The 13,343-nt window shown below is 43.6% G+C and overlaps 1 protein-coding gene across 1 annotated transcript; it reads right to left on the reverse strand.

Annotated features, from left to right (window-relative positions):
• Positions 1 to 9,270: 9,270 nt before the first annotated feature.
• LOC117582943 (protein Diedel-like) lies at positions 9,271 to 9,766 on the reverse strand. Its single transcript, XM_034271050.1, has one exon. It carries the CDS (start codon positions 9,731 to 9,733, stop codon positions 9,392 to 9,394), a length of 342 nt encoding a protein of 113 aa, XP_034126941.1. The 5' UTR covers positions 9,734 to 9,766; the 3' UTR covers positions 9,271 to 9,391.
• Positions 9,767 to 13,343: the final 3,577 nt, after the last annotated feature.

The raw sequence follows: 13,343 nt of genomic DNA on the forward strand, positions 1-13,343 counted from the left end.
TGAATTTGGCTAATAATTACAATGCCTAAATGTTTACAAGTGACATTTATCTCAACACCTGCCAGTCCGTTAATCTTCTGGAATTTCCCCAATCGAATCTGTGTTGGGCAAATCTGCTTTAAAAATGTGCAACTAAAAGCCCATTAGTACTGCACGGTGTGCCCATTCGTGCGAGCCGTGTTGTTGTTGCCACAAATTAAATATGCTGCGCTAATTCCTCCATCAATTTGCAGCTCATTTCATATGCCAACCCATTTCGCAGGCCATCATCGACACCAGCGCACGTGGTCTGGCCAAAATGCCGACGGGCAGAGACGGCCAAGTGTCCGGAGGGGCCAGGAGCGTGGCCGAAACTAGTTTGCATTCAGCTTGTGCACGTAATTAGAAAATTTCAATGGCTATATGTACCGCCTATGGGCCGAACCCGGAGACCGGCACAGCCGGAGAGAGCTGGATAGCTGGAAGGCAGCGCGTTGCTGGTGAAATGAAAACAAAAACAGAAACGTGCTAATTGCAAATTAATTATGCACGATATTGAATTTGCACTAAACGCAAAAGCGGAAACGGAAATGCCAGCAAGAATAAGAACACAAGCCAGCAAGAGAGAGAGAGCGAGAGATAGAAGGCGAGAAAAACTCGCGTAAACGTGATTTGCATGGAAAATGCAATTAGATTTTGGGCAAATGAAGTGGACCAAGGGCTGGGGCCACCTCTAATGGACGACACGATTAAGCGTGCACAACGGAAACAGAAACAGAAACAGCAACAGCAACAACAAAAGAGGAAGCGAAAGTGGAAACGAAGGCAATGGGCAATGGCTGAAGCAGCTTTTCCGCTGTCACTGCTTCCAGCAGCAGCAGCAGCAGCCGAGCAGCAGCAACCGAGCAGCATCAGCGTATAAACAGCTAAAGTGTTAATTGCCATAAATGCTTGTCATTGTAGCGGTAAACGGCAGTAGATATTTGCCACGTCGCCACTGCGCCAGCGCCCAAACACCCAACCAACCAGCCACCCAGCCACCCATCCACCCATGCTCTCACGAGGAGAGACAGAAAGAGCGTTTAGGCAGCGACAGAAACAGCGACACATCTCAGAGCACTGAGCACAGAGCACTTGCACTCAAATGAATGAAATGAACTGCTAAATTATGCACGCGATTTAACCCTCATTTCGGCAGCCACAACTTAATGCGTAGCTTCACTCCACTGCTCCCCTCCCAGACCCTAGGAACGCCACCCACGCTCTCTCTCTCACTCACTCGCTCTCTTCTCACTCACTGCGCAGCGAACGTCTCTCTGGACACGCCCCTTGGTGCACAGCCAATGAGCAGAAACTCACTCAAAATTCAAGAATTGCTCCTTGACGTTTTCAACATGGCCGCCAGAGAGAAAACACTCAACAGAAGAGCAACACAGAGAGTGAGACAGAGCGATGGAGATGGATACTTTCACTCAACAGAGAAGCAAGGGAAAGAGTGGGATACACTATATGTATGTAAATATATATATATGGATTCGGGGATTTCCCCTGCAGCTTTTTGCTTTTTGGTCCCTTTTGCAGACTTTTTGCACCTTTTATTTTGTCATTTGTGTGTAATTTCGAAAAATGTTGGCGACATTATGACGCCCGTCACAAGTTGGGCTGGGTCGCACGCTTAAGTGTCCTCTAGGGTACTTACTTCGTTAGCAGAAGTTTCTCTCGGCTCGTCCTCTCTCTCTCTCTCTCTCTCTCTCTCTCTCTCTCTCTCTCTCTCTCTCTCTCTCTCCTCTTCTTTGTTGTTGCTGCCACAGTCCTTGTCCCTGGTCCTTCCCCCACCACTAGCTGTCTCCTCTCCCTGTGTCGTTGCGGTGGCGGTGACGGTGGCGGTGTCGGTGGCGTACTACTGTGCTTGTCGTTTTGCGGATATGTCTCTTATTTTCATAACTGTAAATTGCTTTAGATATTAAGTCTGCTGTACACAGTGCTCTGAGTGTGGATTGCCTTATGCCAGCATGGGTGTGGGTGAGCGCTGTATGGGGGGTGGAACTGCATTTCTAGTGGATTGCCTTGTGCTGGCTTGTTGTCCAGCAGGACATTCCCTGGCCAGAACAGAACGCTATGCTCGCATGACACTATGTGTAGGAGCAGCGATTAAAATATACACTTTGAAAGCTGCAGTCATTAGCCGTAACAATTGCCTTTCCCCAAACGAACAACTTTTGTCTTTTTGGCAAAGCAATTAAAAGTGAACATCAGATATGCATGCATAGATTTTAACGGAAATTAAAGCTATGTATTTTTGCTGTGAATTTCGGAAGTAGTTTTATAGTAGGAAAGGAGGTAAAGCTAGGAATAATAATGATTGCAATCATTTCAGACATTTTTTGCATAAAAATATATGTCATTTCTAGTTTTAGTGAAAATTAAGCTATTCACAAATAAACTGTTTCTATTACAAGTCGAATAGTTCGAAGAATAACACCAGGGGGTGGCTGCAGCGTTAACAAAACTTAGGAAGGGTTGAAAGGTCAAATATCTTTTCCATTGTAAAGAAATCTTGGGGTTGTTATATACATTTTAAAATGTATTAAGTTGTAATTCACTCAATTTATTTATCAAAAATATGTTTCATATGTATATTGAACATTTTCCCGCCCTCATGCAGACCACATTGCCAAATCGTTGAAGTTGAATAACAAAATAAAGATTTTAATATGCGCCAAATTGAGACATAAATTAAAGTCACATAATTCTCATTAAAAGGCCGTAAACGAGGCGCACAGGCAGACCTGCAGACCAGACCACAACAGAAGAGAGCAGAACAAAGAAAAGTCTTATGGTCTGGCCAGTAATAAAAGTATATGTACTACCAGTTTGTTGTATATCAAGACATTATTTCCCGCTGACTCTTGGCATGCAGATCAAAGAGCACATAGTTTTGCCCATAATTTAATAGTTTCGAAATACAGAAATTAAGTTCCAAAGCTGACTGCTTAAGCAAATCAAATTAAACTAAGCGGAACACCAAGTGGCCAGCCACTCACACACACAAATGCTAATTGGCAGAGTCTTATTAAAATCAGAGGCTGACAGAGACAGAGACAGAGACAGAGAAAGAGTAAAAGAGAGGGAGAGCCACCCAAGTTGGCGGCGGCTGCGGCACTCATTGCGGCGCTAAGTGGGCGGCGTTCGCTTTTCCCTAACAAACTAAAGGGGAATGGAATGATTTTCCATCTCCTCCGAGGCTGTTCTGTTCTGTTCTGTTCTGTAGGTCTGCGCGCGCAATTTAAGTTGAAATTTATGCGCAGAGTCCGACAGAAAGGGCATTAAAAATGGAAGAAATGCGCAGCTCAATGTGTTAAACGGCACATGTTATTTAAAACAGTTTTTAATGTTTTTATTATTTCGAAACACATTTTTTGCCAGCTTTATTTTGGCACCGGCTCCGGCCATTTGTCTTCGGTGGAGCGTGGAATATTTCTGGCATAAAGAAATTTGTTAATTTCGATATTTGCCTTTGTGTTTGTGATATTAATGATTATAAATATATTCAGCGGCAAAACAAAATCATAAGCCACACAATGCCACCATTCTCTCTGTGTGTGTGTGTGTGTGTGTGGTGTGTGTGTGTGTGTCTGTGTTGTACAATACACGTGCATGAAATATTTAGCAACGCTCACACGAGCTTAGATTGCATAATGCATATTTTATGAATGTTTTCGAGCTTTTCTCCCCCCTCGTTTTGCGCTTTGTTCTTTCTGTGCCAAGTCAGGTCGGGTCGCACAAAAAGTGTGCAAAATAAAAATAAAGTGCGCTGGAAAAAAAGGCCAAGCAGAGCACGAAGGGCCCTACCGAACGAAACCCATTTTTAAAGGCACTGCGGCAACAAAAGCAGCGCCTGGCAGCCCCTCCACTAAGGACAAACATCCAGGACATGCTGCAAAAATGGTTCTTCGGTTGCTTTGGCTTTTGCCACTACACAGTGAGTTGCGTTTTGCTGGCATTGTTGCCATACGGACAGGATTTTTTGGATTTGCAGCATTTCCAATGTTTGGCTTGCTGGCTGACTAACTGACTACGTTCGTGCACCTACACGGTGAGAAAAAGAGCCAGAACAAAGTGCTAAATTGAGTGATTGATAAGCCGATCTGTGGCTGGAAAGAGACCAAAAAGAGACTAACTACAAGAACCAAGTTCAAAGTTAAGTCTTCCATGGTCATTTATTGATAGAAGAAGTCAGTAAAAAAGGTTCAAGAATATCCAAATGGTTGATGGATTCCGAGCTATAGAACATGGAATTCCTAGCCCCATATCTTTTTCCTTCTCTTCCTCCGTTAATTTTCACCAGTTTTGATACATTTTTTTCGTCAGTGTACATCGGAAGCATCTCTGTTTGTGTGGTTTGTGTGATGTCAATCCATCATTTGCCTTAACACCATGATTTGATTTGTTTATTTGGCGAGAGCAATATTAAGAGAAATGAAACACAATTGCCTTTCCTCTACTGCTGCTCTGATTGCCATGAATAAATAATTTTCAAATCAGACACTGGCCGAATCCGAGTTATAGGGGTTGAATGCCTGATTACACTGTCAATTGCGTGAATAGTTTTGCTATCTAAAAATAACATGAGGAAGAATCTTGAATCAAAATTAAAGGTAAGATTTATTACAATGCTTTTTAACTTACAGCTTGGAGTTAAGTGCACTTTCTTGTCACATCGCACACCTGAGCTTCTTCCGTTGGCCATTGAAGTGACAATTTATGGCCAGCAGTTTTTTGGTCTAATAAACTGGAGAACAACAGAGAACTTCCTTTTTAATAAGCTCATAAAGTAACAGGCACTTAAAACATGTTGTTCACAGCATCCAGAAAGAGCTGCCAAATAAGCCGTGAACGAGTTCCGCCTTTTGGCTTCGCCTCCGATGTCAGTGGCACATAAACGTCAGTGCCACATCATCATCAGCTTGGTCCTCAGATGGTCCGACCCAGAGCCACCCCTAGAACCCCATTGACGTTGCCCTGCTGTCTGTTTATAGAAATTAAATGACTTCAGACAAAAAATATGAAACATAAACTCAAGTCAACACTTCTAATATTGAACAACAACGACACAATGAGTCTCGTCGTTCCGCTCACCCCCAAAAACCCCTCTCTCAGCCAAACAAACATAAATCCCGCGGCCACAGTTGGGGGAGGAAGATCTTCTCCTCGGGCTTTTTAACACTTTCGTTTCGGGACGACAATGCGACAGCGGAGATGGCGGGTTGGGGTTGTTAACATATTTTTAGTGTGATTTTAAAAATTTAAATTGTCGTAATCGTAAATTAATTTCATGGCACATAAAAATGCAACATGCCGAAACAGAACCGCAGAGACAATGTCTTTTCGGTTCGTGTGGGATTTGGTTTTGCCATCCTCGACTTGTTGTCGCTACATCTTGCTGATTTGCCCAAATGATACTTTGTTTTATAACACAATATATTCGAAATACGTTCTTCCTTTTCTCTCTTTTATTTTTATTGTATTTTGAGTGTGCTCAGTTGGCGACTGCCGCCAGGCAATTGCAATTTCGATACATAAAATAAATATTGAAATTTCGGGGCTCATTGCTGCTGACTAATTTTGAATAGAAAAGCAAATTATTTAAATTGAAACTCATGTAATATTTAGAGAATGCATTAAAGAGTCATAAAAGCATTATGTGCAACAGATTCGTATCTTAATTAAATGGCAAATTCATGTTGCCTCAACTGCACACGAGTCGCCTGCTTGCCATATTTGTGTCAACGCCTCATAATCATTATGGCCAGCGAAAACGGCGAAAATGCGTCGCCAAATGAATAAACTTTTTATAAATACACATCAAGTGCAATTAGAGGCAGGCCGAGGCAGGAAATGCCAGCATGTGCCATTCGGTAATTGTTTCCTCCGATGTGACAGGCCGTCCGAGGTGTGAAGATCCACTTATTGAACTTGGGAGATCTCTTCCATCTCTCCCATCTTCATTCTTTACTAAATCCAAGCTCTCTGAGGCTTATGCTGCCCCCAAAGCAATATATTTATGATAAATTAATGCAGTAAATGCAACTTGTAAATCTGTCACGCGTCCCAGTAAATCATCCTGCATAAGTAATATGCAGTTTATCCAAGGGACAGCACACATACAAAATACGAACACGCGCAGCCAGCTACGCCCCGCCACTGAACATCTCCGCTCACATTTGTCACACTTGAGGAGGGAGCGGTGGAGATACTCCCATAAGTATCTGCATTCAACAGATGCTCATGCCAGCAGCCAGTCAGCCAGCCAGAGGATGGGGGGGAGTGTGAAATTATGTGCTCGGCAGCAAGGAGGCAGGGCCGCGGCTAATCTATGACAGAAAACATGTAACCGGAGTGCGGGCACCCGAAAATAACCCAACATTTGATTTCGGAGACCTCTTTGCAGCTCTTTATATTGTAATATTCCCAGAGGAAAGTGTTGGGAGGCACTAAAGGGCTTTTGGGTCGCAACCCCACGCCCAATTAAAGCCACAATCAACGTTTTACAATATATTTAGTTGTTCTAATTAATTATGTTGCGTGGCCGCCATGTGCGCCAACTACAATTCGACTCCCAGTCTCTGTCTCAGTCCCATTTCCATTCCGTCGGCTCCTTAAGGGGCGGCACTTTCTTTTTATGAGTGCTCCGCTGCCGGCGAATAAGTGAAGCGTGAACTAATTGAAATTTGTTGCGCTGACATGTTCTACAATATCTGCTTGCAACTGCGTCGGAGAGCGAGAGAGATAGGGACACGAAGGGCGCTGGGTAGCCAGCCTCAGGCCTCTGTCACTCTGTTTCCCTTGTCGATCGTCTCCAGCTCATTAGTGGGCTTCCCGTTGTAGTTATTGTCTAATTTTAATTAATTTATCACATACATAAAATGGCGCAACTTCAGATATTTTACCCCCCCAACCCCACAAATCACTCACACGCCTCGTTGAATGCCCCCAAAAACCAGAGTAGAGATCCCGGGCCACCAGCACCAGCTCCCCATAGAATTGTCTGGGCATAAATTTCCACTCCAGATTCTTGGCATTGCTCTCGACAATCAAAACCAAATTTATGACAAGCTCTTGTCTGCATCTGGTGTTTTGACATTGTCAAACAGATACAGCAACAACGGGAGAACAAGAACAAACAGATACTCCAATAAACATTTGATTGGATCATTTAAATTCTTCAGCAGGTACTACCGGAAATAGTCATTTGACAACGCGCTTTATTCGATCGTGCAAGTAAAAATTGTAAGAAAATAGATTGATGATAAGAAAGTATAGAATGGAAAGTATAGAATGACTGGTGATCTTCAGTGTCCAGGAATAGTTTTACTTAAGTAGTTAGTATTCCATTCCCTACGGTTGTGTATATCCGCCAAGAGCCACACACAAAGCCTACCCAGCATTAACGAAACGGAACCATCGCTGAATTCTGTAACCGAGCATAAAATTTGCGTGCGGCGCTTTGGGGTCGGCTCCGTCTTTGATCCTGTCAAAGAGGCGAAAATAAATTGCTCAATTATGAAATATTAACGGCACACGAGGAACCGAGTCCGAGCCAGAGTCTCAGGCGCAAGTTAATTACTCATTTGTTGATTGTCGACTGTGGTTAATGAAGTATCCAACTAATTACATCTCAAGGCGAGCCAGAGAACACACTCTCCAAGGAATATTCGTGTTCGTATTGAAAAGTGCCGCCTGCGGAAATTGAAAATGCACGCGCTGCCTTCACATGGGCCTCCAGCATCTTTGGACCACAAGTATCGTTATGGATATAGCCTATGGCAGCCAGCTGCCGACTTGGGGCTGGCTGGTGGTGGCAGCAATTTATTACCTTTCCCTTTGACATCTTGACACAATGTGGCCATCTCCCTCGCTCCCCCATAGCCGCCCCATCTCTATCTTTAGGGGCGCTGAGATTACTCGAATTCATCTTTTGACAGTGGAAACTCACCGCAAAGGCGACTAATTAGATTATTTGTCAGTTCCCCTATTGAATGGCATTACTTCTGGGACTTGTACATATATTTTTCTACTAGTTCACTTCTGAAATGTTTCGAATTAGTTGCGATTGTGGCTTAACCGGAGAAGGCAGGCGTTGAAGGCGACATGCTAATTAGATGTTTAATCATTTGGATTGGCCATCATTTTGGGTAATTGGATTGTGCGCAAGCCAATTGACCATCTTCTTGTGTTTAAATGACAAACTTATATATCTGCTATTTATGGAAAGAACAGGTTAAGTAAGCGGAATTGACTCATCATTGTGAATATTACTTTTGTTTCCTATAATTTAAAGAATAATACATAAAGGTATAAATAATATATTTAACAACGATTTGTAATTAACTTTATTGCCGATTTTGAAAACAGTCTGAGTGTCGCCATCCAGTGTTGGTAAAATTAGAAGGTTCTGAGTGCCGCCATCCAGCTTTGGTAACTAAGTTTCTTCTTTCTCTGCCGTTGGTTTGCGGTTACTTGTAGTCTTGGGCGCCACCTACCAACTGAACTGAGAAGGTTGGAAGAACGGAAACCCATAGCGCACTTTTGGTTGTAGTTTTAGTGTAAAGTTCGTGTAATTTCCAACAGATGGCGCATGGTCTTGTAAAATAAAGTTTGTAGTCTCAATGGGTTTTGGTAATTCTAAATTGGCCTAAGATTTGTTATATTTCTGTGTATACAATGGATAAGCTAGTGAAGCTTTCAATTATTTTGCCAGTTCTGTGCCAGAATATTGATTCTATGACCTCTGTTGATGTTGATGAAACTATATACCCAATTGACAGTTAGGCAGCCGTTCTCGCACTCGCACCCGAATATGTTGCACTCAAGCGAGGCACGGCAGCAGTCGGCGCTCACTTTGAAGGACAGGGCCTGCTGGCATACAATGGCTAGCAGGAAAACGATGGAGTGCTTCATGGCTGTTTCTACATTCCAATAATTCACCTCAGTCCATTATTTAGACGTGATGGCGACAAATAAACTTAGATAGCGGGGATGATATATGTAAATATGTACAATACTTTATGTATAGGAGACTTTTTTCGGCTTTGTGAATCATTTCGGAATCTTATTGTGGCAATATTTGCTTGTTGGGATAATGGGGGAAATTAACGATAACAAATGCAATAAAATAAATATCCACGAGTATGTCAATATTTATTGAGAAAAATACGTCAATTATTATTCTTAATCAGCATCGTGTGTAATTTTCCTAAATGTGTTAAAATATGAGGAATCTGGAATTAATTTAAATTTAACCATTATATTTTTATTTTTGTGCATACAATTGATTAGGATTTAAAGGATTATAATATAAACGCGTTTATGTAAATATGTCCATGGATAGATTAGCATATTTTGATTTAAATTATGTATTCCACCTCTGGCCCAGAACCTTAATGTTATGACCTTTGTTGTTGTTGATGAAACTGTTTAGATAATCGCCAGTCAGGCAGCCGTTCTTGCAGGCGCAGCCGAATATGTTGCAGGACCCACGCCCACAGAAGGTGCCCACCTGGGCTCGGCCATCGGCGCAGATTGTAATGGTGCAACTGTCCGATTTTCCATGTCCACCTACGCTCCCGCAGGCCTGTCCGCCATCAACTGTGTAGGTGATTGTCAGCGAGGCGCGGCAGCAATCGGCGCTCACTTCGCTGGCCAAAGCTAGTAGGCATCCAATGCCCAGAAGTAATACGATTGATGGTTTCATGGCTAACTCTAGACTTCAAGTGTTGTATGATCTTCACCTGTGTCCGGTATTTATACCAGCGCAAAATAAACTCAGATAACGGCAGCATTACTGCGGCTTTGTGAAATGTAATTGTGCCAACATTTGCTTCTTGAGGTAATAGAGAAAATTACCGATAACAAATGCAATAAAATAAATATAGACGAGGATGTCAATATTTCTTGAGAAAAAGGCTTTCATGGCTTATCGTGTGTCATTTCCTACATGTGCAAATTATAGATATACATATGTACAATAATATGTATACTCTGAGTGTTGCGACAATTTAGACAATTTAAAATGAGAACTTTACTGGTACCCCCGGAAAGAAAACTACCATGGATTTTAGGAAATCAATTCTATTCTTTATATATTTAATGTTCATTCATTCTTCCAGAATTTCCGAACATTCAGCCATTGAAGTAGCATTCAACAACTCGTATTCCCACCAGCGATTTCTATTCAGCTTTGAGTTTGAACAGTCAGTTTGAATTGCACTGTCCGTACTGAAATTGCTGCGGGCCAACGAGATTCACAGTCAAACGAAAGGAAATTCCAGTTTAAGTTTTTCACCAGGCGCACAGCGGCACACAGCACGCATGTTACATTCCTAAGCCAAACCACTCCAAAAAGCGAAAGTATTTGCATGTGTTGGTGTGCCAGTGTGTGTCTGTGTGAGGGGTGTGTTCGCTTGACATTGTCACATATTGCTTTAGGGGTGGGTTTTGTGCCATTGACGTGGCTGCGATGGTACCCAGTACTGGCAGAGTACTTTGGGCTATTGGAAATTAATCAGAAGATGTACAAATTAACGACCTCAGCATCTGTTTATTCTAAATCCGAGTATTCAAAGGATTCAGCTTGAAATTAAATTACAGATATCCAATGGCTTATACCTAGTTATAAATATTTCTTTAATTGCCTACAAGGAATAATTTTTCTGAGCTTGTACCGGGTATCACATTGTCGAGACACTCATGGGAGTATCTCTCCACTGCATACATCGACTACGCCCAAGTGGGTGGGCCACAGCCCACATCAAACCACTGCGTCATACAGAGCGTTTCAATTAGCGAGTGCGGGCATTGGGTGGGTCCAAAACTGTACCGAACGGTACCCGACTGGTTCTTTGTGTTTTTTGCCAAGAACCCGGGCAAGAACCTCTGCAGCAGCAGCACCAGCAGCAGCAGCACATTAAAAGCGACAGCTACGGACACGTGTCCATCAGCGGTTTTAACCCTTCTTAAGGTAACGCCCAAGGATGACCAGGCGAACAGGACTGTCGGCAGGCAAACACTGCTAGATGCGCACCCACTGCGCATGTCACTGACGGCAGGCGGTCCGCTCCGCAAACTAGGGCGTATCTACGGGGCGGAGTATAACCGTACTGTCGCACGGCCGATTGCCTGCTGCCCGCCCACCAGCTGGGCCGGGTTTGACGTTACCACTGACGTGGCTGGGCCTGCGTCGAGGCCATTACATAACGCTAACAGGCGAGAGCAGTGCGGCTGGCACACCCAAAACCGGTTAACATTTACGTCGTAACTAGGAGCAACCTTAGTGTATCAGGCGCCCAGAACAGCCCAACAAAGGGCGAATTACTACGTCTTTACATTGCTGATACTGCCACTGCTGCCGATGTGGTGGTGGTGGTTTCCTCCTCTCTCCTTTCGACTAGGGGTTGGTTCATCAAGTGTGTGCGACGACTCGGCCTCAAGGTCGCCGCTCACACCATAACTACTCTGCTCTCTCTCTCTCTCTCTCTTGCATGCAGGAGCACGGGCTGGAGCAGGAGCAGGAGCGCACTTCTGGGCACGCTTACGCTTACGCTGCCGTGTCTTGTCTCGTTCTTGTATGCGTGCCACAGCATCGCACACTGAGGCATCCCCTGCTGCATGTGTAGGCCGAAGACACGTGTATTGTCCGTCACATACTCGTACACATTCTTTCGTGGTAGATTTCGCACCAGGCGAACATAATGTGCGCCAGTGTTCCTGAGGGTTCGCATCTCAGCATAATTTCCCGACACGCACAGTTGCCCATGTGTGTGCGGGGCTAATGGAATTAGTGTGCGTGTTCGGGATACGCACACATATGCGCGCATGTGTGTGTGTGTTGCGTGATTATTTTTTTTTGCAAGGGGGTGGACTGGGCTGAGGGTTGCTTGGTTGGGTTCCCTTAGAACTGGGAAAGCTTAACTGAAACGCTTTTTGGGCGAAACAAAAGCTCTGCGAGGTTCGTGGCAAGGATAATATAAATCACAGCTAAATAAAGGATTCGTCTAATCAATGATCGTTAAAAAAATATGATGATATTCGTACATTTTCGAAAAATTTAAAATTTAAAAAATTCCATTCAATTGCATTACAAATAAATTCAAAATTGATTTTACCATAACATATCTTTGTAAGTGTATTTCTGATTCCATCAGGATACTTTCAAAACCACCAACTGCCTCCTGTCAAGAGAGCTCTGACTTCAATTTACAGAATTATTTTGATTCATAGGCTGAACAATTTCTCTACTCTTCTACTTTATAGAATATATCACTCTCTGTTTGCCTTCCAGTGTGTTCTTGTATCTCAATTACTTTTAAACAACCTAATTTCCACTTCGATTAGGGCCATTCCGGTTGCTTGCCTTATCAAGCTCAATAATATTAGCCATTTGTTAAATTGTTTGCACGATAAGCGTCCGAAACATCAACTTTTCAATGCCAAACAGCACAGAACCGAACAGAACAAGGCAAACAAGGACAATTGTGTGCCGGCCAACACTTTAAACAAAGAGGGCAGGCCGAAATAGAAAGGAGAGCCAAGGCAGGGTCCTGGACAATGACAATGACAATGATGATGATGGCACTTGTCATTGTGTGTGATGTTGCTACTTAAAATTGCTTTTATATACATCCACTTCCACACTCACATATATTTGTATGGCTGTATCTGCCACTGAGAATCGCACAAAGCACAAAGCGAGAACAGCGGGAAGACAACTTCATAGGTAGCTGCTTGCCAGCTACCAAGTTGTCATTGCGTGTTTGCAACAAACTGGCGACAAAGCTTATCTCAGATGGACACACACAAAGAGTCACAGTCGGAGTCAGCCCAGCCACTCTTTGAGTCGGAGAATGACAAAAGGGATGGACTCCAAGGCAGTCGAATGGAGGATGGAAGAGATGAGATCTCGCAGACCACTCGAACAGCTGGTTCCATTTGATAGTTTCGTAATTAAACCCGGCAAGTGGCTCTTAAGTGACCAGGAGGAAGATCTGTCTGCTGTCGCTCTTCCACTGCAAGTCATAAATTTGATTGTCGTTTGCACAAGGCTGCGTCGCGTCTATCACGGCATGCCAGCGGCCCAGCCCAGCCCAGCTCTGCCCTGCCCATCCTTGACTCCGGCCATGGTTTGTCGCTTATCTAAAGTCAAAACAATTTTCATATATTTTCCAGCCAACAGCCAGTTACACGACTAGCTTTTCATTGTCCACCGACATGCCATTCCGCAATTAGCATTGGCGTACTCGCAACTAATTTGCGCTGCGGGAGCCTCGTTCTGTCCAGTCCTGTCCAGTCCCGCCTGCACCCACATG

This window comes from Drosophila guanche, unplaced genomic scaffold (assembly GCF_900245975.1).
Source record: "Drosophila guanche unplaced genomic scaffold, DGUA_6, whole genome shotgun sequence".
Lineage (NCBI taxonomy): Eukaryota > Metazoa > Arthropoda > Insecta > Diptera > Drosophilidae > Drosophila > Drosophila guanche.

What these genes read in the sequence shown, in the direction of transcription:
- LOC117582943 (XM_034271050.1), bottom strand. Translation starts at nt 9,733, where the DNA reads ATGAAACCATCAATCGTATTACTTCTGGGCATTGGATGCCTACTAGCT.